We start from the raw sequence: 22,470 nt of genomic DNA on the forward strand, positions 1-22,470 counted from the left end.
TTTCCAAGGCCCCAGGGAAGTCCACCTGCACCTGGAAGTGCTGGGACAAGAGGTGAGGCAGATACATCTTCATAAGAAGGGTCTCCTTGTCTGTCTTGTTGATGTTGGAGTCCCCAGGGTTGGTTCACATTCAGTGCTCAATTAATGTTTATTAGTGAATAAATGACTATATCCCCAAAGCTGGAGCAGAAATATTAACTGTAATAGTCACAACTCAGCATGGATTGTGACTCAGGGAGGGCTGGTAACTCCGTCAATGTTACACAGCAGAGAAGTGAAGAGTCAGGAGTTGAACCTTGGTTTGAATCCCCCCCCCAACATCTCTATTCATATTTGCAACTCTGCCATGGCTCTCTGACATTTATACATGTTGGTCACTCATTTGGCAGTTTACTGGGAAGAAGCTGGGCTGTCCTTAATACTAAAACTGCCCAAGGTTTATTATTCAACAACAAAAAACAATAAATTATTGTCTACTTAGCACTAGATTCCATTGCACAAAGCCCTGAATCTTTTGAACTCCTTCCTTGGAATGTTTGATATATGAAGATTCTACATATTCTGAATTGAAGAGAACTACTAGGATTATATCAGTCTAACATACTCACTCACTTGATAGATGGCAAAAAAATGAGGTCTACAGAGGGAAATTTCTTACCCAAACTTGGAATAAGGAATGCCTCAGAGTTTAGGTGTCTTAACTTCTAGTTTTTGTTTTTTGTTTGTTTGTTTGTTTTTTATCACAAAGGTTATCCCTCTCTTCAAGAACTTAAAATATCAGACAACAGAAAAATCCCCTTGGTCCCCCACCCCCAAATGTAGCTCCCTTCCAAGAAGGATCCTCCATCTTCAGTTTGGTATAGGCCCATCCACACCTTCCTCTGTATAGTAAATATATAGCATATGTATAACCTTTTAAAAAACACAAGTGATATGATACTATATATATATGATATGATATGATATAACATTCATAAATTCTTACAGCGTGCTTCTTTCCCTTGCCAATATACCCTGGAGATCTTTTCTTACCAGCATGCGTAAGTCTATCTCATTCTTTTAAAGTCCTACAGAAGATCCTCAAGTTACACCATGCGGTATTTAACAATAGACTTCTTAGTTCACTTTCAGGTGTTTTACAGATATTTGTTGTTCACCTGTCAGGATTCAAAAAACACACATCCTTATGCACATGGGTAAATGATTCTCTGGGTCAAAGGGCACTGCATTTTAAATCTGAATAGATATTACCAAATCATCCAAGTATCCTTTCTGCTAGGAAGATCTGTGTAATGGTGGAGAACAGAACTCCTGGACACCTGTCCTCATGTGGTAGGACTCACTGAATGAGCCTCATGGACTTTTCCAACTTGACTGAGAAAGAAGGTCACTCTAAAAGCAGAAGAAGGAAAAAGCATTCTTCTGCCAAGAAAAGAAAAGCATTCCCCATATTATTTATAAGGAGATGTCAGCTCAAGAGAAATACACCTAAAGCTCGGTGATTTACAACCCAGGAATTGTGCAGCTGCTGCTGATAAATGCAGGCGCTTCTGAAGACGGGGACACTAAATTACCTTTGTGGCCCCTAGAGAGGGAGTTTATGGGTTCAGTGGCTATAGCCGCACTTTGCTCAGGAGTCTCTCTTAACATCTGGCTTGCAGGAAGGGTCAGGGCTACCCAGGGGCTGGCATTCTGGTCTTAGCCCCTGCTGTGAGCCTGGCCTCCCCTTCCTGCCCTCTAAGGCTACTGCTTTGCTAGAGTAGAACAGTAAAGCTATGGGCTCACCCATGCTTGTCTTCCCAGCTGGTCTGAGCCCCATTTCATTCTAGACCCCCTGCCCCACGCCCAACAGGACCCTAGACTTACTCACTCACAGTGCTGCAGGGTTCATGTGCGTACAGGCATTGCTTGACCCGACTGTGCTAACTGCAAATGTCTTGTTGCTGGTCAGTCCTGGTCTGTCACTGCTCTCATTTTATTGGGCGATTATTCTAAACCATCTTTGACTATCCTCCAGCCCCTCTTCAACACTCTCAGGAGGTTTCCTCAACATGTTTCCTTCAAGTAAAAATAACAATGGCCTCAACTTCTGCCATGCTGTCTATATATTTATCTCCCTGTGGTCTCAGACAGTGAGGTCTGGTCCAGTCCTGTCTGAAACTAATTCATTTCCATGCCCTCCTTCCCTTGATAACACTCCAATCCATTCATTTCTCTTCCTCCCATGCCCTCAACTTCCTTCATTCCAGCCTGCAGTCCCCTCAATGATCTGACCCTTGCCTACCTCTTTGGTCTCATTTCCTTCCCTTTCTACTTAATAATTTGTGGCTCAAATGGCTCCTAGCTCTTTCTCAGGTACTGTGTTATTTCCCACCTCTGGTGCTTTGCACATAGTATTATCTCTGAATGGATCACCCTTCCCATTTGTCTTCACTTGCCTCTTACTCACCCTTCAGGACTCAGGTCATGCATCATCTGCCTCCGGGGTCTTCCCTGACTCTCAGGTGGAAGAGTGACCCTCTCTTGTAGTTTCACAGGCCCTAAAAGTCTCTCCTGTAGAACCTGCCACTCTGTGTAGATAGAATCTGTGCAAGTGGCCGTCTCCCTCATCAGGCTATGAGCCCCTTAAGGACACAAGCCTTGTCTTTGTCCTTCTTCAATCTTAACACTTACTATAATGCCTGACATGTAGTAGGTTCTCACTAAATATTTACTGAAAAGATAAATGACCAGTGGATAAAAGTTAAATGGCTCTTTACTATTAAAATAGTAATACTTGGGAGAGGAGGTACTGCAGTGGTTAAAGCAGTGAGAGCCCACATGGCCAATGGTACAGTGCAAGTCCCCAACCCAGCACCTTCAAAAGATATGCTCACTATGCGTGCATAAGTGCCCCAAATCCTGAGAGGGTAATGGAGGAGAAGGAATTGTGGTGTGGCCATCCCTCCTGGGGGTGCCTTCTCACATTCCCTCTCTTTCTCTTCATCTCAGTCTGTCTCTGCTGAGCATATATGCCCCACCAGGGGAAAAAAAAGTACAAAAACAATAAATAAGAGGATGATGCTGAGATCAAGAACCAAGGGTGAATTTGTCAAACTTATTGACAGTCTTCTATCATGAAACAAATTCTTAGTGATATAGAACCAGGATTTATGGAATACAATAGGAAGTACTGAAGGCCTGGGGTTGAGCTACCCAGAGTGCAGATGGGCTGAAGCAGTTGGTGGGATCATAGAGTTCAATTTGGGCTGATAAGGAGACCTTGAAGATATACATCAAGGGAGGCAAGAGAAAGACAATAGGCCCTGCAGTCTGATAGACCTGGTTTCTAATGTTACTCTCTAGATTCCTGGCTATGAGCAAGTTACAGGCCGTGAGTCTCATTCTCTCCTCCATGATAGGGGCTTAAGTATCTCTTTTGCAGTGCTGAAGAATTACTAGCGTCAAAGTACCTGGTGGTAGGCCTGGCACCAAGGTCATGTTTAGTAAGCAGAAGCTCCCTTCCACCTTCCTCCCTTCATCCCTGACCAGGCCAGGTGACACTTCCATGGCAGCCCAGGAAGTGACAGGCAGGACTAGAGAAAACTATCATGGGAGCTCCACGTGCCAGAGCTGATGGACATGGGCCAGACTCATAGGAAAAAAGCATGAGCATAATGGAAAATCTCTTGGTAATAAAAGTAGAGTTCATTTTAAAATAGGTGAGTTCATTTATAAATATGTGAGCTTAGTTATGTTTGGATACTTCCCATTGGAACTGACCAGGAAGTTTAAAATTCTGTCCTGGAGTTCCAGGAAGATACCAGGACTTCTTTCCATAATATTAGGATTCTTGTTAGAATAGGTGACATGAAGCCCAACTAAACATGGCTTGAGCAAGAGTGAAAAAAAAGTATATTCTCCTACAGCTAGGGAATCCAAGGGTAGAGCCAGCATCAGTCACTGCTGGGTCCAAGGACTCAAAAATGATTGTAGGGACTCGGTCCTTCATCTACCTCTCTGCTCCACTTTCCTCTATGTGGGCTCCTTACTAAGGCAGCAAGATGGCGGGGAACAATCTAAGCTCTGTACCATTCTGAATCCCAGTAAAAGTACTTTTCTCTTCTCAGTAGTTCCACAAAAGTTCCAAGGCTTAGTGGGTCACATGTCCATCACTGAACTAGTCAGAACAGACAAGAGGGCTGAAGGAGCCTCATCCCCGAGGCCTAAGTCAGTGTTTTCACCTGGCTCTGGGGAATTGCTCTCACTAAACCATGAGAACACTGAAATAACCCTGGTTCTCCAAAAGAAAATGGGGGTGAGGGTGGGCTGTGAGGGAGAGTCTTACTTGAAGCAGGAGAATATGACTGGGTAGAAAAAAAACAGCATAGAAAATGTTCTCCACTCAGGAGAGGTTACATGGACAAGATTATGAACACAAAAAGTAGAGAGAGAGAAAGAATGAGGGAGGCAGAGGGAGAAAAATCTACCAGTGTATTTGGAATCCTCATTTGGTAGACTTGGAAAATTCAAATAAAATTGTGGGTCTTGGTCAGAGACTTTCTTCCCTACATTTCAGTGGCCGATCTATCACTGCATAATTAGTGATACTGTGATTTGGATTTATTACCAAACCCGACTCTCTACTGTTGCCGTTGGACTTGTACCATATTGCAGTGTGAGCATGGAGATTATTGTATAAATTATTCTCACTCACATAATCATCGTGATTTTAATTACTGTGTAATCTTCGCTAATTACTGTTGTATGTATCATTTGCTTTGGTGCCGATTTAACACAACTGCTTTTCGTTTGGCTAAACGATGGCATTACAACTTCTCCTTTTTTTCCGGGGAAAATTTGCTTTCTGTAAACATTTTTTTTTTGTAGACCCATACTGTTGGAATGCAGTTCTTAGTTTACAACAAAAAGATTTAGATGCCACTAACACCCCCATTTGTTTGTATTTGGGATAAGGCTGGTTTGAATTAGTCAAAAGGTCTAAATTACAGTGTTATTGTTTTCAAAATAAAGTTGTATTCCTTTCAAGGAAATGCAATTAGTCTACTACAGACGTAAAGCCAAGGATAGGTCATGTGAAGCCTGCTCAAATGATTAGATAAGACTTGTTTGTAATTAGTTCATTAATTATGTATATGGGAATGGATGGTACTTAGTGCTAAAAACAGCTTGTTCTCAGAGTAGGTTAAGCATCGCTGCTAATCTTATTTCAATAGTACATTTATTTACTGGTTTCTTCATTTTTAGAACCAGAGCTCAGGATAATTTTAATCCATGCTGAATATGCTTAATGAACGGGCCTCTCATGAATACAGTTTTATGTCTTCCCAGGACATAAGGGTTCTTTTCAGTTTTATCAGCATTAGGAAGATTAGCAGAAAAGATGTTGAAACTGAAAGCACAGAAACATTCAGTGCAAATACATTACTCATGGACCCAAGGTCTGAGTGAGTGAAGCCAAGTGAAGTCTGGCTGTGGACACGGGATTTATCCTTGGGGCCCACATCACTCTCAGATGGGTTTACATGGAAGGGAGAGTTGTGTTCCACCTGAACTCAAGATCCTGGGTAGCAAGTCTGCAGACCTTTCAGAAAATTCAAGGCTCACCTAAATTAGCTGCAAGTTTGTATAAAAGCATTTGGATTAATTATTGATGGCTCAGACCATGGTTGGAAACTGTGATTCTCTAATTGAGCTACAGTTTTGTTAAATAAACTTTTTATTGAAATGTACGTAAGGGAATGCACATCTTGATGAAATGTTCAGAAATGGATTATACCCATATAATTACTACCCAAATCAAAGCCAGATCATTTCTAGTGCCTCTAAAACCTTCTTGTGCACATTCAAGTCACCACCTCTTTTTCTTACCAACAGCATCCTTGCTTACTTTTAACACCTGCCAGTCTCTAAATAACGCACACGCACGCACAAACTCTCTCTAAAAGTGAAATGATATTCATCCAGTAGCGAGCATTGCAATGTAGAATACACTGCCGTAGTAAGTGGACACATTTAGAGGAAGAGGAGCACGTTTTTAAAGAAAAAATGAGGGATTATTTAAATCGTTTTGGAACAGTTATCCTTGCTTACTATCCTTGGATCTAATAAGAAGGGATGTCAGTCCAAAGCTGGATGGGCAGTTTCTGGGAGTTGAGAGAGCAAATGTGATTGCGGTATTCTTCATGTAAGTTTGCACTAGCCTTTGCATAAGGTCGTGGGTCTGGCAGAGTGCTTGTGACAGTTCTTGTTATCAGGCATATATGCCTGAGATCCTTCCTGCACCTCCTTGACCTCTGAATCCATTTAGTCGGTTTTTAGTACAAATTGGTACAAATGTCTTGATTCTGACAACTTTCACACACCCTCAATTAGATATGCCTGTTTTGGTACTTTTGTGTACATTGAAGTATCCAGTATATAGTTTTTTGTTTCAATATTATATATGTTTGTGAGATGTGTCCACATTGTGGCCTGTGGCAATAATCCATTTTTTTTCCTTGCTCTCTAGTCCACAACAGTGGTTTTCAACTGGAAGCAACTGTGTGTCCCATCAAGGGGACAGTTGGCAATATCTGAAGACATTTTTGGTTTTCATATCTCAGAGGTGGTACTAATCAGTTGATGCCATGGATGCTGCCAAACATTTTATAATACACAGAATAGTATCCTGAGTAGCTAAAGCAATCATGTGCAAAAGGACAAAGTTGGAGGCATCCCACTACATGCTTGAAAATATATTATAAATCCATAATAACCAAAACTGCGTGATACTGGCACAAAAACAGATACATAGACCAATGGAACAGAATAAAGTACCCAGAAATAAATCCATAATCATACAGTCAACTGATTTTTAAATTTGTTTTAACTGCCAGAGGGCACATGTACTCACAAGAGGGAGAAAAAGTAAGGGAGAGAGAGAGACAAAGAAAGAGAGAGAGAAAGCAACCTCCTCCAATGGGGTGTGATCACACCACAATTCTTTCTCCTCCATCTCTCCATCCCATCAGGATTTTGGTCATGCACGCACACATGCCCAACTTGTTTTTTAAGTAGCCAGGGTCAGGAGGCGAACTGCAGTCGGTCATGTGGGATCTAGGTTCCTTTTCACAGCACTTAACCACTGCACTATGAGGCCAACTCCAGCCAACCAATTTCTGAGAAAGGCCACGAGAATATTCATTGGGAAAAGGACAGTCTCTTCCATAAATGGTGCTGGAAAAATTGGATAGCCATATAGATAAGACTGAAACTGGACTCCTATATTTCACCATATGTAAAAATTAACTCAAAATGGATTGACTTAGATGTAAGTTCTAAAACCATAAAATTACTCAAAGAAAACAGAGGAAATTCCTTAGGACATTGGACTAGGCAAAGACTATTAAAATAAGACTTCAAAAGCATACGCAACAACAGAAAAAAAATAGACAAAAGGTATTGCATCAAACTAAAAATCTTCCTGGGGAACCAGCAGTTAGCGTAATGGCTATGTCGCTGGACTCCCATGTAGTCGACTGCGGTTCGCATCCTGGACCCAGTGGCTTAAAACTCAACGCTGGGCACATGTGCATGCGTGTCCAAGATCTTGAGAGGAGAATGGAGGAGTGGGGGTCCAAGAGTTTGAGAGGAGAAGGGAGGGAAAGGGAAAAAACCCCCCCAAAAAAAAAAAAAAAAAAATCTTCTTCCCAGTAAAGGAAGCAATCAACAGAATGTGGTGACAACCTATAGAATGGGAGAAAATATTTGCAAGTTTCACATCTGACAAGGGATTAATAAACAGAATACATAAGAAATGCAAACAGCCATCATTAGCAAAAACAGAACAAAAAATTTCAATTTAAAAATGAGCAATTAGATCTTAACATGTAGTTCTCAAAAGAAGACATACAAATGGCCAGTAGCATATGAAAAAAAAAAAAAGTTCAACATCACTAATCATCAGGAAACTGACTACTTTAGAACAATTTTAAGTTACAGAAAGATTGCATTGAAAATAGAGATTTCTCATTTATCCCCATCCCCTTGGACATATTTTTTCTTTATTTTAACATCTCGCATTAGCCTTTAGTTTCTTTTATATTAGAACAATATCCTTACTCCCCATCATCCTCCATTACCCCCATTGAAATAGATTTTTTTATAGAGTTCCAGGGGTGACTTTAATGGGCAATTCTATACAAACACCACTGATTCTAGTGCCTGAAAGCCAGTGCCATTGTCTGAGGGGGGCCAGATATGACCTACAGAAAGTATATAGGCAGGTGTCCACTAAAGGCAGCTAACTGGGTTGATTTTAAAGTGTCAAGGATTCCTTACCTACTTAAGCACTAAGAGAACAGCAAGCAATGCATGAAGATTATCTTTTCTCAGAAACAATGTTATATATTATAAGGAACACAGGATTTTTAAAATTTTTATTTCTTCCTAGAGTGAGAAAGAAAGAGAGAACTCCCAGTAGGGTCTTGATGCCACATACGGTCCCCCAGCCTGAGCCAGTTCTGGGTCATGGGCACTCACATGTCTGGTATACTCAAGGGAGTCTCCAGAATTCCCATGGGGGATTGCTCCCCAGAGCATGTTACTGCTGTGCCACTATCTGACCTGAAATACAGGTTTTTACAGCATCTGTTTCCTGACTATGTTCTCTCTGCCTTCAGGCCCGAAGTAACCAGGCTTGGGAATGACTTGCAGTGGAACCTGCTTTCTTAGTAATGTCATCCCAAAGCAACCTCCTTCTTTGAGACTTCCTTCTCAGCTGACTGATCTTTTAAAACTTTACTTTCCTTGCCTATGAAATTTAGATACCAACTCATGCTTATCAAGGATTTTGTATATTGAATAAGCTTATAACTGGTAGGATGAATCTACTCCTCTTTAGAGTTTCTTTCTTGACCCATCTTATAAACCTTACTCAAACCTACCTCCTCTAGAAATGTTATATATCCAGGGTCTTGTACCACAGATTCTTCTTGTTGGATTTATCCAGACCCCACACCTTTCTAGGAGGGGAAGACAGCCCTTCTTCTTCTGTAAGCTCAGCTCAGAGTTTTAGGTAGCTAGACAAATGAGGGTAAGAGTTGGAACCAGCAGATGGCGTAATGGTTATGTTGCTGGACTCCCACGTAGTCGACCATGGTTTGAGTCCCAGACCCAGAGGCTTAAACTCATGCCGGGCACATGTGCATGCGTGCCCAAGATCCTGAGAGGAGAATGGAGGAGAAGGGGTTGTTGTGTAACCATCCCCCCTGGTGAATGATTTCTTGCTTTCTGTTTCTCTGTTTTTCTGGCAAGTGCACACACCCTATAACGAAAACCTTTCAAAAAAAAAAAAATGAGGGTAAGAGTCTGAGCTCTGCTACCTCCTAAGCAAACTCATTTGCTTTTTTTTTTTAGAGGTTTTTGCTATAGGGCACGTGGTGCGCTCTCCAGAAAGACAGAGAGAGACAGAGAGACAGAAAGTGAGAAATCACCCCCCGGGGGGATGGTCATGCCACAATCCCTTCTCCATTCTCTCGGGATCCTGGGCACGCACACACACGCGCCTGGGCCGCGCAAACACACGCGCCTGGGGTTGAGTTTAAGCCACCGGGTTCAGGATGCAAACTGCAGTTGACTACATGGGAGTCCAGTGACATAGCCATTACACTAACTGCTGGTCCCTACGAGCTCATTTGCATCAGTGAGCCTCAGCTTCCTCATCTGTGAAATGGAACTATAAAGGGTAGTAAAGCAGAGTGGTTAGGACACATGGATCTGGAGTTTGGCTCTTTCGTTTCAATCTGTGCTCCTCCCATTTATTACAAATTGCTTATCCTTTCTGAGCCTCATTTGTGACATGGGAAAAATTGTAGTAGTATCTGCTGATGAGTACTGCTGTAAATATAAAATTGAGTAATATCAGGCCTAGCTGCTGCATCTGTGCTTTGTAATCTGGGACCACATGAGAGACCCAGGTTCAATTCCCAGTTCAGTCTAAATGCTGGGTATAGTGATATGTGTCTGTAATCCCAGCAACTCAGAGAGGTAGAGGGGGGGCCGTAAGCTTGGGGCTGGCTTGGGTAACATAGCAAGACCCTCTCTTAAAAAGGGCCAGCCAGGCCTGGTGGCATATGCCCATAGTTCTAGTTGTGAGGCTGAGGCAGGAGGATTGTGACATAATGACACTGTCTAGAACAAACAAAACCAAAAATCAGTAAAGTCTGCAGAGCCTAAAGCTACTATATTGTTACGTGGAGTTCACCTGGATGCTGTGGGGGCTTAATAAGTGCCTCACATTTCCATGTCTTACAGTCCTGGGCACCATGTCTACGTCTATTACAGACTACCAATTGTTGTTTTAGACTCAGTTACAAAATCTTCAGGCCATCTTAAAAGGACATCTCATTTCCCACCCCAAGCCTTGCCAGCATTCAAGAACATCAATATATTTTTAATTTCCTCTTTAATTTCAGGGTGTGGATGAAGAATGGGGGTGACAGCATGCCATTGGGGATGATTCATGGTGTCATTAAATCGGCGTCAAGTTTCCTGTAGTTACAATTGGCCCAGGCTTTGACCAGACAGCCCTAGGGATTTTTTTTTTTTTTCATTGTGTGATTATGTCTAATGCCAGTGAATCCAGCATCTCCTTGATGTGAACCTAACATTTCTGTTCATTGTGTCTTGGCAGACTTTGAAAAATATATACATGTGGGTATTAGTTCAACTGGTTGAGGTTTGTACTCGGGCGTCTGCCTGGGGAGGGTGTGATGCAGTGGAAGGAAAAAGAATGAACTTTAGATCTGGATGACTGGGGTTCAAATCCATATCCTGCCACTTTGCAGTATGACCTTGAGCAAATGATTTCTCATGAGCAAGCCTCAGTTTTCTCACCTGAAAACTGGGCTGAAGATGCTTCTGACCTCAGTGTTAAGAACTATATAAATTGTGTGCACCTATAGATACCTTCTTCATTCTTCAAGTAATATTCATAGAGCATCTGCCGCTGTGGTCAACACTAGAGGTTAAAATGATGAAGCCATGGGGCCAGCAGATGGCATAGCAGTTACATTGCTGGACTCCCACATGACTGACCATAGTTCAAGTCCCAGACTTAGAGGCTTGAGAATCACACTGGGTGCGTGTGTGTACATGCCTAAGATCCCCAGTTCAGTCTAAATGCTGGGTATAGTGATATGTGTCTGTAATCCCAGCAACTCAGAGAGGTAGAGGGGGGGCCGTAAGCTTGGGGCTGGCTTGGGTAACATAGCAAGACCCTCTCTTAAAAAGGGCCAGCCAGGCCTGGTGGCATATGCCCATAGTTCTAGTTGTGAGGCTGAGGCAGGAGGATTGTGACATAATGACACTGTCTAGAACAAACAAAACCAAAAATCAGTAAAGTCTGCAGAGCCTAAAGCTACTATATTGTTACGTGGAGTTCACCTGGATGCTGTGGGGGCTTAATAAGTGCCTCACATTTCCATGTCTTACAGTCCTGGGCACCATGTCTACGTCTATTACAGACTACCAATTGTTGTTTTAGACTCAGTTACAAAATCTTCAGGCCATCTTAAAAGGACATCTCATTTCCCACCCCAAGCCTTGCCAGCATTCAAGAACATCAATATATTTTTAATTTCCTCTTTAATTTCAGGGTGTGGATGAAGAATGGGGGTGACAGCATGCCATTGGGGATGATTCATGGTGTCATTAAATCGGCGTCAAGTTTCCTGTAGTTACAATTGGCCCAGGCTTTGACCAGACAGCCCTAGGGATTTTTTTTTTTTTTCATTGTGTGATTATGTCTAATGCCAGTGAATCCAGCATCTCCTTGATGTGAACCTAACATTTCTGTTCATTGTGTCTTGGCAGACTTTGAAAAATATATACATGTGGGTATTAGTTCAACTGGTTGAGGTTTGTACTCGGGCGTCTGCCTGGGGAGGGTGTGATGCAGTGGAAGGAAAAAGAATGAACTTTAGATCTGGATGACTGGGGTTCAAATCCATATCCTGCCACTTTGCAGTATGACCTTGAGCAAATGATTTCTCATGAGCAAGCCTCAGTTTTCTCACCTGAAAACTGGGCTGAAGATGCTTCTGACCTCAGTGTTAAGAACTATATAAATTGTGTGCACCTATAGATACCTTCTTCATTCTTCAAGTAATATTCATAGAGCATCTGCCGCTGTGGTCAACACTAGAGGTTAAAATGATGAAGCCATGGGGCCAGCAGATGGCATAGCAGTTACATTGCTGGACTCCCACATGACTGACCATAGTTCAAGTCCCAGACTTAGAGGCTTGAGAATCACACTGGGTGCGTGTGTGTACATGCCTAAGATCCTGGAAAGAGAATGGAGGAGAAGGGCTTCCAGCATGGTCATTCCCCTGAGGGGTAATTTCTCACTTTTCTTCTCATTGTCTCTCTCTCTCTCTCTCTCTCTCATTAGCAAGCACATGCACTCTAAGGCAAAAACCTCTAAAAATATATACAAAACCCTGGGAACAGCATGGAAGGAGGGTAGGAGGGGCAAGAGTATGGGGAAGGAAATTAGGAAGAAAAAATAGAGAGGCAAGACGTTTGTGGAGCACAGTAATGGTTTATTACCTGGTGATGATAACGTGTGTAGTATTCTCAACTGGGCTGATCTGAGGTGTGTTTTCATATATTCTCTTTACAAGACAAATAATATATCATAATTGAATGTATAAAAAATAATAATAGTAATAATAATAATAATAATAATAATAATAATAATAAAGCCACATTCACAAGAAACCCTGGTAGAGGAAGGAGTTTGGTCCAGGCAGGAGCTATTGTGTCTCCGCAGCTGGCTTGCTCTGAGGCTGAGCCAACCATGCCAGTATCCTCACTGTGGGGTCAGCTAATCTGGGGTTGGTGGGGACCCCGCTTCTGCAATTTTCTGGCTGTGTGTGGTGGCAGAGGTCACTCCACCTCCCTGGGCCTGAAGGTCATAATCACCACTGCAGACCCACAGAAAGACCGTCAGTTTATTCTCCCTTGTATCCCTGGTTCCTAGCACAGTGCCTAGCACACAATAGTACTCAGAAGTGGTCATTGTTGATGATCTCTGCCGCTCAATCATAGGACCAGCCCTGGTGGCTCTGTAACTGATACTCAGGGACTGTCCACTGGTTCCTTATCATGACTAGTGTAGAAGAGGACATTCCTTTTTGGATAGACTATAGGGCAGGCACCATAAGTTCCCAAGTGTTCCTGGAGCCTCTTCTTGTAGACTAACAGAGCCCCAGCCTAGCATTTGTCCACACCTGTCTCCCAGTGACTTGAGCCTTCTGTACATCATCCCTCTCCCTGGCCATGGCTCTAGAGGCAGGTGCGGCAATGTCTTCATTATCTACCATCCATCCATCATGCAATGCCGAAGGAGGGGCATTCCATCTGAGCCACGCCATCTCGTGATGACAGCTGAGAAAAAAATGTGGGTCTTACTCAGGCCCCTGGATGAAGACAGGCAAGATGTGTTTGATGGGGTCAGACAGTGGTACAGTGGTAAACTGCAATGCTCTGGGAAGCTGACCCATGTGGGAAGGGTCTGGGTTCATGTCTGAAGACCTCCCCAGAACACGCTGGGCACACTTGTACCCATGATCTGGGGTTGGTTGAACCTGGGGGTTTACTGTGCTGTCAAGACCCTGTTGGGGATGCTCTGTGTGTCTCCCTCTCTCATAGAAGAAATAAATATAATAGCTTTTTAAAAAGTGATGTTTGAAGTGTCCAGAGCTGGGACAGAAATATAAAGAACCATCTAGCCTCAGACAAGCAGAACTTGAGCTCCTCACCCCCAAACCTACAAATGGGTGTCTGAATTCAGATGAAGTTCTGCAGGCTTCACACAGAAAGGAGTAAACGCGAGGCACTTGTTGAGGGCTGATGCAGACAGGAAAGAAGTCATTGCAGAGATGTGGGTGGATCTGTGAGCACTCGGTCAGGGACAGTTTTTCTTTCTTTCTCCCCTTCTTACCCTCCCCCCCCCATCTCTCCTTCCCTCCTGATTCCAGCTCCACGGGAGTCTACACTGGAGACTCCATTCTTGGATTCTTGTTTCAGGCTCATTAGTTGAGGCTCTCTAGGCACCAGACCATTTCAGAAAGGCGTCACTCTGCCCACCCCCATCCCAAGATGTCAGACTGCTGCCCTCCGTTCCTGGGACAGCCAGGCTGTCACGCGAGTGGTCACACTGGGATGGTTTGGCATTCATGCCTCGTGGAAGGCATTGCTCTGGTGGGCACCAGGGAAGTCAGGAAGGTCTCCCCGTGCACTGGCAGAGCTGGGGTCAGTGAGCCTGTGCCGTGCGCCTGAACCCCAGCATCCACAGCCTGAGACTTCTAGATCCTCACATTTTATCTACTGACTACTTCACTCTGTCTTCTGCCTGTCCCAGCTTCATGTCAAAGATGAAAAAACCAAGGGTCAGGTGGTGGGGGGAGGGGGCAGCAGTAATGCAACTGGACTCACATGAGAAAGATCCTGGATTCCTATCCCAGCACCTTCTTAAGCTGGGCCGAGCCTGGGGGTCGATCGTGACCTGAAGATTCTGTTGGAGGTGTCTCTCTCTTTTTTGTCTCTATCTTTCATAGAAGATATAAATAAACTAATAACAACAAAAGAAGATGAATAGGGCAGATCCTCTGTTGCCAGCCTCCAGAGCATCTGCGACTCTCCCCCATCTCCCTCTTGCCTTGGCCCTTCGGCCTCCTTCTTCCTTCCTCTCCTCCATCACCACCCATCAGTCTCTGGTCTCTCTCCTCTTCCACCGTCACCCCCACCCATTCTCACCTCAGCTTCCTCCTGTTGATCCTGCTCCTTCTCCAGTCTCATTGTCCTTCCTTCGTGAGTCTCATCCTGCCTCCTTCCTCCTCCTCATCAACCTCGTATGAGTTCAGCATTTACTGAGCACCTGCTATGCCCTGGGCACGATGCTACCACAGGAAATGCAGAAGTGAGTATCGGCAAGATTCTGCCAGCTCAGGCCGTGGTCTAGGATACTCCATCCACCTCCTTCATATACCTTTTTTCCCCTGTGTCCTCTGTCATCCTCCCTCCTCCTCCTCTTCCTGTGACTTCCTTTCCTTTTCTCATGGCCTGCCTTGACATTTGCAGCCCACAGAGGCAGCAGGAGCTGGAGCGAGCAGAATTACCTTCTTTTCCAGATTGAAAATCCCAATGGACATTGTGGGTCCTGGGAAATTCGACCGCAGGAGCCCTGGATGCTGCCATCCCCACATGGCAGGTAATAGATGAGACCAAGGGCCCAAGACATTTATCAAGCCCACCTCTTTTCAGGGCCAAGACAGGATGGAAATGCCTTGTCAGCTCTGCAGCAGCCCACTGCCCCTGACAGCTCCAAGCTGTTTATTAAAAGAAAGAGAGAGAGAGATTGAGAGAGAGAGGAGTGTGAATGCCATCTTGCTGTATATTAGGGGAGTGATTCCAAAGCAATGACGTTGACAGTCCCACCTTCAGGTAATCATGAAGAAGCCTTCTATCTGATCTCTCAGCTCAGGCCCAGCTGTGCTGAGGACAGGAGGTGACAGACAGGACATGGGAAAGGAGCAGCTGCTCTGGGCAAGTGTGCGGCTTTTGTTTTAGCACATGGGGGCCAACCTGTCTTCTAAAGGACGAGATGCAAGGGAACCTGCTCGCTCCTCCTTCCATTCATCCCTCTTTGAACTTCCCTAGAAACTTTCATTAAACCCAGTGGTGGCCAGGCTCTGGAGATTCAGAGATTAGTGAAAATAAAAATGATTGCTGTTCATTGTTAATGGTTGAGAGTCATTAATTATCCATCATAAACATTCATTGTTATTTGACTAATTAGTTGCCAGGCACTGTCTGGAGGGCTTTTCTCTCGTTCTTCTAACTGTCCCAGAGGTCAGGACTATGACCTTGGCATAGGGATGGTAGAAGGAATGCTTCAGGTGAAGAGAACAGTCCATGCAAAACCCAGAAGCATAAAGGTTTTGACCTGTACCAGGAGATTGGCATGACTGGAGCAAGTTGAGCAAGAGGGCAGCTCCTTAGAGAAGTGGTTGAGCAGGGAGCAGGGAGCCTGACCCTACAGGAGAACTGAGGTTGGTGAGGATGGTGGGTAAGGAGGTAGCTCATCTGCACCCTCCTTGACCCTATGTTCTCCTCGTTCACCCCAGACTACAACATCCACTCTCCTCCACCTGCTGATGTAGGGAATAAGGAGAGCCGGATGAGCACAACCAGCTCTGTGTCTTGTCCTCACGAAACCCTCTAACAGAGACTGTCATTGCCCTGATGACCTCCCATAGGTCCTGGGGCCTGGGGGCATCCTGGTAGACCCAGAGGAGAGAAAAGTATGGAATCATTGGAGTTCTGGTCTCAGGAGCTCAGAAAGGCAGTGTTTGTGTCTGTCTTGGCTTCCTCTGACTGCCATAGACTGAGTGGCTTTATGAGTGGCTCATAAACAACAGAAATTTACTTCTCACAGTTCTGGAGACTGGTGGAATCAGTGCTGTTCATAGAGAGCTTTCTCATTACATCCTCATGTGGTGGGACAAGCAAGGGTTCTCTCTGGGGTCTGTTTCCTAAGGGTGCTAATCTCATTCATAAGGGCCCTGTCCTCACAAGCTATTCGCCTCCCAAATGCCCCACCATTTAAGACCATCATTTCGGGGATTAGGCTTCAACAGATGAATTTGGGGCAGGGAAGACTCAAACATTTAGTCCACTGCAATCTCTACCCATTTCCCTGGAAAAAAAAGACCTCGATCCCTTATTTTATCTGCCCTTCCCATTTGGGGGCATCACCTCCAGGCATCTGGCTTGTCTTCTTTTCCGGATTCAAAATCCCAATGGACATTGTGATCAGTTCTCCTTCTGAACTGTCCTAGGTGATCATGGGTTGAGGTGGTGACATCGCACTGGGTAAGCCAGGAGCCTTCTCCCAAGTCTTGTTCCAGAATCCCTCCCCCGCTCTGAGTGCTTACCACCCTCTGTAAGCTGAATCCTACAATTGTCCTGGTTGTTACAGTAAGAGCCACAGAGCAGACATAAGCATGGTGGTTAGAAAACTGCCTATACATCACCCTCAGCTTCTATTTGGGCCCGAGACCACGGCTTTGTGCACCTTGCCAAAACTCCTGACATTTGACATTCTTTTTTCCTTCTTAATTTTTAGTAAATTGTAACTTTGCTGGTGGGCAGGAAGGGGATAGTTTCTCTTTGCAGGAAGACACATGATTTTATTTATTGAAGGAAAGGTTGATGGACTCCAGTCTCTCTCCTTTACATGAGCCCTTTACTTTTCAGTCTATAATTTCACCCCACTGAGAGGTTCCTACTTTTCAGAGGCAAAGTGTTTTGGGCTCAGCTGCTGCAAATGCTCTCTGCATAAAAGCCGAGTCTGGTGTAGTCCCAGAATAGAAACCGTCTGTCCTCTGTGTATAGTCTTGGTTTCAAGTTGATTTCATGTGAATCTTTCCCTTTTAGGGGACAGTTTTTGCCCCCACTCCCACTCCACGAGACAGGAGTGTCATGGAGCATCGTGCTGAGACACATTTTGGGATCATTGACTCTCAGTAGCCCCATTTGGTGGGACCATCTCCTGGACTTGGTCCTAAATAAATAAATACTCCCCTGTGTGGCCCCCTCCAGTCTTAGAGAAGCAAATTACTTATTTCACAGTAGGCTCTGGGATGATGGGTCCTATCATGTCAGGTATGATGTCTCATAAATCTAAGTCATCCATCCTAGCTACAGTTTAATCTACTCAAACGTACTTAGCTGGGTTTAATTATAGACAGAAATTGCATTTCAGAAAGCAACAAGAAATAATTTACATGGCTTGAATTTGCACATTAAATCATACGGTTCATTTGAGAGTGCGGTACGGATGGCATTTCCAAAGAAAAATAATATTAGTGCCTGTGCTCAGTGGCTCTCACACCAATTGCACAAATTGTACGAATGGCACCATTTCTACTTTCTGCATTTGTCTTCTCGGTACAGGATGAACAAGGAGGCTGGGGATGCTGAGAGGATTCAGCCAGCGTCGGCGCTGAGCAGAGCCCAGGATGTCCGCAGCAAGACCTCGGGGGACAAGTCTGTTTCTCCCCTCTCTGTCCACAGAAGGAAGTACTGCCATTTGGGGGATGGTGAAGGGTTTGGTGTCCAGAAAAAACCCACGGAGAGGTTAGGAGTCCTATCTTCTTCCCCAGCTTCTCGGAGTAGAGATACCTCCCCGCTGTCCAGGGACAAGCTGCCTAGCCCTTCAGCAGCTCTCTCAGAGTTCGTGGAAGGACTTCGGAGGAAGAGAAGCCAGAGAGGCCGGGGGTCCACACTGAGCCTGGAGGACTGGCCCACCCTCCCCATTTACCAAACGACTGGGGCCTCCACGCTGAGGAGGGGCAGGGCCAGCAGTGATGAGGGACACCTCTCATTGAGGCTTGGGGCAAAATCACCCCCGGAAACAGAAGGGGCCACAGGCGGGACATCAGCTGGTCTACTACGGTCAACCAGCATGAAATGCATCTCTTCGGATGGCATTGAGGGCGCAACCCCACTGCCCGAGACACTGAAGACCCGGTTCAGTTCCTGCGAGTCCCTCTTAGAATCAGGACCAGGCTTGAGGAGAAAACTGAGCTCCCCTACTGCACCCAGGGACACAGTCTTGTCGCCAACACTTCGACCCCGGAGGCGGTGTCTGGAGTCTTCAGTGGACGATGCAGGCTGTCTAGACCTTGGGAAAGAGCCACTTGTCTTCCAGAACCGCCAGTACGCCCACCTGATGGAGGAACCTCTAGACAGTGACCCATTCAGCTGGAAGCTCCCAAGCCTCAACTATGAATGCAAGACCAAAGTGGACTTCGATGACTTCCTCCCGGCCATCCGGAAGCCCGAGATGCCTATGTCCTTGGCCGGAGCAGCCAAAAGTGGGCAAGATAGTTCACAGCGTTCAAGTGTCCACTTCGAGACAGAAGAGGCTGATCGTTCCTTTCTCTCGGGGATCAAGACCATTTTGAAAAAGAGCTCAGAGTCCAAGGAGGACCCAGCTCACCTCTCCGACTCATCCTCATCCTCCAGCTCCATCCTGTCCTTCAAAAGTGCTGACAGCATCAAGAGTCGACCGAGAATCCCACGACTCGATGGTGACGGTGGCGAGCGGACATCCCCCGAGATCAGAGAGCCGGGAGCAGGGAGGAAGGATGACGACGTTGAGAGCATAATGAAGAAGTACCTCCAGAAGTAGCAGCCAGGCCAGGTAAAGGCGGCAGGCTGGGAGCGTTCTTCCTGGGGATGGAAGCGAGAGTCAGCTGGGTCCTGCAGCCTGGAGAACACCGGGCACTGCTGCTGCCTCCCTCTGCGCTGGGGCCGATGGGAGAGCAGGGGTTTTAGAGGTTTTAGCTGAAATCACGTGCTGCTGGATACAAAGCTGGTCAGGAGCCCTCTGCTAGGTGCTTCTCATTTCTCTGTCCTTTAAAATTCAGACACAGGGGCCAGCAGGTGGCACAGTGGTTAAAGACGCTGGACTCCCACATGGCCAGCTGCAGTTTGAGTCCCAGACCTGGCAGCTTTCTGTCTCTGTGTGTGTGTGTGTGTCTCTCTCTCTGGCGAGCACAAGTGCCCCATAGCAAGTTGAAGAAGAAGAAGAAGAAATAAAATTCAATAATTCTTCAAAAATATTTTTTTTTTTTAAAAAAAATTCAGACACAGTGGAAAACAAGAGGGTCCTGCAGGCTGGTGCTGTGGAAGGTGCCAGACGTTTATAGATTCCTCACCCTCGTCTCACTTTCCTAACCCCATCCCACCTGGGGTTGCAGGTGTAGAGGTGGCAATTTGTCCGCATAGTGACGGGAGTCCTGTGGAGGTACCACAGATCCACAGAAGTCGGACGATAGATCCACAGAAGCTGGACGGTAGATGTCTTTAGGATAGCGGGGTTCGACTCTTCACCTTGTATGGAGAGGGAAATTGAGGCCCAAGGCTGGGGGTTGGGTCAGATGCAAGGGTCATAGAACAATGGTGTGGAAGAGGTGATTATCCCCCCCTCCTCGCTGCCCTAATCTCTAGGACAAAGGTAAGAAGGAGACTTCACCGCTAATAATGGCTTGCATTTATTGTGTACTGGGGATACTCAAAAAGTTCATTGAAATGTGTATTACAAAAAAAAAAAAAAAAAAAACTATGCCTGGAGTTCAAATTTGTTTGTAACAATAGAAACTCGTACTTTAATTCCATTTCCACTCCCTTTTTGAAGTACCCTCGTATAGCAGCTAGTCGTTTGATATACACAGTCACCCTAAGAAGTTGTTCCTTATCATCCATTCCCATCTTACGGGCCGACACACTGAGGATCGGACAGCCTAAGTCACTTGCACAAAATCACCCAGGCAGGACAGAGCTTTGAATCTCTCGAATCCTTACCTCGATCCACAGTATGTTTCCTTAGGAACACACTCCAGGACTCTTCCTAAGTGATACCAGAGCTGCCCGAAGCCCCCGAGCTTCACAAAGCTCCCAGTTACCGAATCGTAGAACGCGAAGCCCTCCAAGCGCAGGTGGTCCAGCAACTTCACGGGCCGCTTGGCGTGGCCCTTGCCTCAATCCCTGGGCCTCCTTGACCGAAATGAGCCGCCCAACTGCCGCTGCTGGAGACCTGTTTCTTCGAGAGGCACCCTCAGCCCATCAAAAAGCCATCGCCTCTGCCGTGGAGACGGGCTTGACTACATCAGAGCAAATTAATTTGACTTAACATGGCCTTCTCCCTGCTCTCAATTACCGAGTAAAGATCTGATATTCATTTACATTATTATGCTCTCGGGGACACAGAAGGCAGCTTCAAAGGCCAAGTAAAGGGCACACGTCCGTAAGGGGTCTGGTCCTTAGCAGGAGTCATCCCGGAACATCCTGTCGCTGTCCTTTTTTTTTTTTTTTTTCCCAAAAAAAAAAACAAAAAAAAAACCTCATCTCCTTCCCTCCCCCAAACAAGATTCTTCTCCAAGGATACTCACCACGAGAACAGAGCACCTGCCTGAAAATCTCCCCCAGGCTTGATTTCCATGCTGGAGTTTCCAACTACGCTATACAAGCCCAGTCCCCGAGATGTATGGATAGTGGGCTCCGGAACTTAAAAAGCCCCACAGGGACCAGCAGGTGGCATAGTGGTTGTGGCACTGGACTCCCACATGGCTGACCACGGTTCAAGTCCCAGAGCCAGCAGCTTGAAACTCACAACAGGGCACATGTGCGTGCATGTCCAAAATCCAAAGAGGAGAATGGGAGAGAAGGGATTGTGGTGTGGCCATCCCCCCTGCAGAGGTGCTTTCTCACTTTCTCTCTCTGTGTCTCCAGTGAATATACATGCCTATAGAAAAAATTTTTCAAAATAAAATTTTTAAAAAGCCCCCAAAGCTCAGTGCTTCCCTATAACTAGCCATGAGAGCACAAGTAAGCGGTGGAGCCTCGCTAAGCATCTGTGTCCTCAGCTGGAATATAGGGGTGATGACGTTACCCATCACCTACAGTAGCATCATGGGTTGTTTTTGTTTTTTGTTTTGTTTATTTTTTGCTGTAGAGTGCTTGCACTTACCAGAGAGAGAGAGAGAGAGGGAGATGGCCATGCCACAATCCCTTTTTTTCCAGTCTCCTCTTGGGATTTTGGGCATGCATACACACACACCAGTGCGATTTTCAGTCTGCCGGGTCTGGGACTTGAACAGTGCAGTCAGCCATGTGGGATCCAGAGCCTTTCCCTCCACGCCACCTCCTGGCTCAACATTGTGGGTTTAATGAGAACACAAAAGATCCCTAGCAGGAGCTTGACCCCCAGTGGATTCGGTAACTGCTGTGTTATCCTGCTCTCAGAAAGCCGGGTCCTTGAAGAAGCCTGTTCTCCGCTTGCTCCCCTCCTGCCACATGCATCATCATTCTCAGTGGAGTCTCTCCAATAAAGCTCACCTTGGCACGGCAATGGGAATGTAGAACTCCAGGGCCTCCACCCGCACTCATTCTCCCCATCAAGATGTACCCGTCCTGTGTGTCAGTCATCAGCTCTGACCTACATTCGCTTCCAGCCTCCTGAGATGCAGCTGCCTTTGAAGACTTCCTGACTCCACAGCTGTTTGGAGAGAGAGAGAAGCGGGCCAGGCCTCCCCAGAGGCCATCGATCCAGAGCCATTCAGCACGGTGACCCTCAAGAGGCAAGATGGGTCTGCAGAGGCATATCCCACAGGAGAATGGGGCTCCCAGCATGCTTAGGCTATGCAAAATAAAGTGTTGGCTCCATGACATCTGTGCCTTCTCTCATTTCTACAACCGTGCTACTTGGGGATCTGGAGGGCAGAAATAGGGGCACAGCTACGGGTACAAGGGTTCCTAACAACGGAACCAACTCACAGTGATTGTGGTTTGGAGTGTATACTGCCATTTCTCTCCACATGTGTATCTACATGCAGTGAGTTACTTTTTCCTCTT

The 22,470-nt window shown here is 45.6% G+C and overlaps 1 protein-coding gene across 3 annotated transcripts in view; it reads left to right on the plus strand.

The window, feature by feature from the left end:
- The window catches only part of MYO18B (myosin XVIIIB), a 305,047-nt gene extending 282,772 nt beyond the window's left edge, over positions 1-22,275 (plus strand). For all 3 annotated transcript variants that reach the window (XM_006147864.2, XM_006147865.1, XM_006147866.1), the window contains 2 exons: positions 18,007-19,258; positions 22,071-22,275. In XM_006147864.2, the coding sequence (XP_006147926.1) occupies positions 18,007-19,246 (1,240 nt within the window). In that variant the 3' untranslated portion in view covers positions 19,247-19,258; positions 22,071-22,275. The remainder of the gene's footprint in view (positions 1-18,006; positions 19,259-22,070) is intronic.
- The last annotated feature ends 195 nt before the right edge of the window (positions 22,276-22,470 follow it).

The sequence above is a fragment of the Tupaia chinensis genome, unplaced genomic scaffold (assembly GCF_000334495.1).
Source record: "Tupaia chinensis unplaced genomic scaffold, TupChi_1.0 Scaffold000226_1, whole genome shotgun sequence".
Taxonomy (NCBI): Eukaryota; Metazoa; Chordata; class Mammalia; order Scandentia; family Tupaiidae; genus Tupaia; species Tupaia belangeri.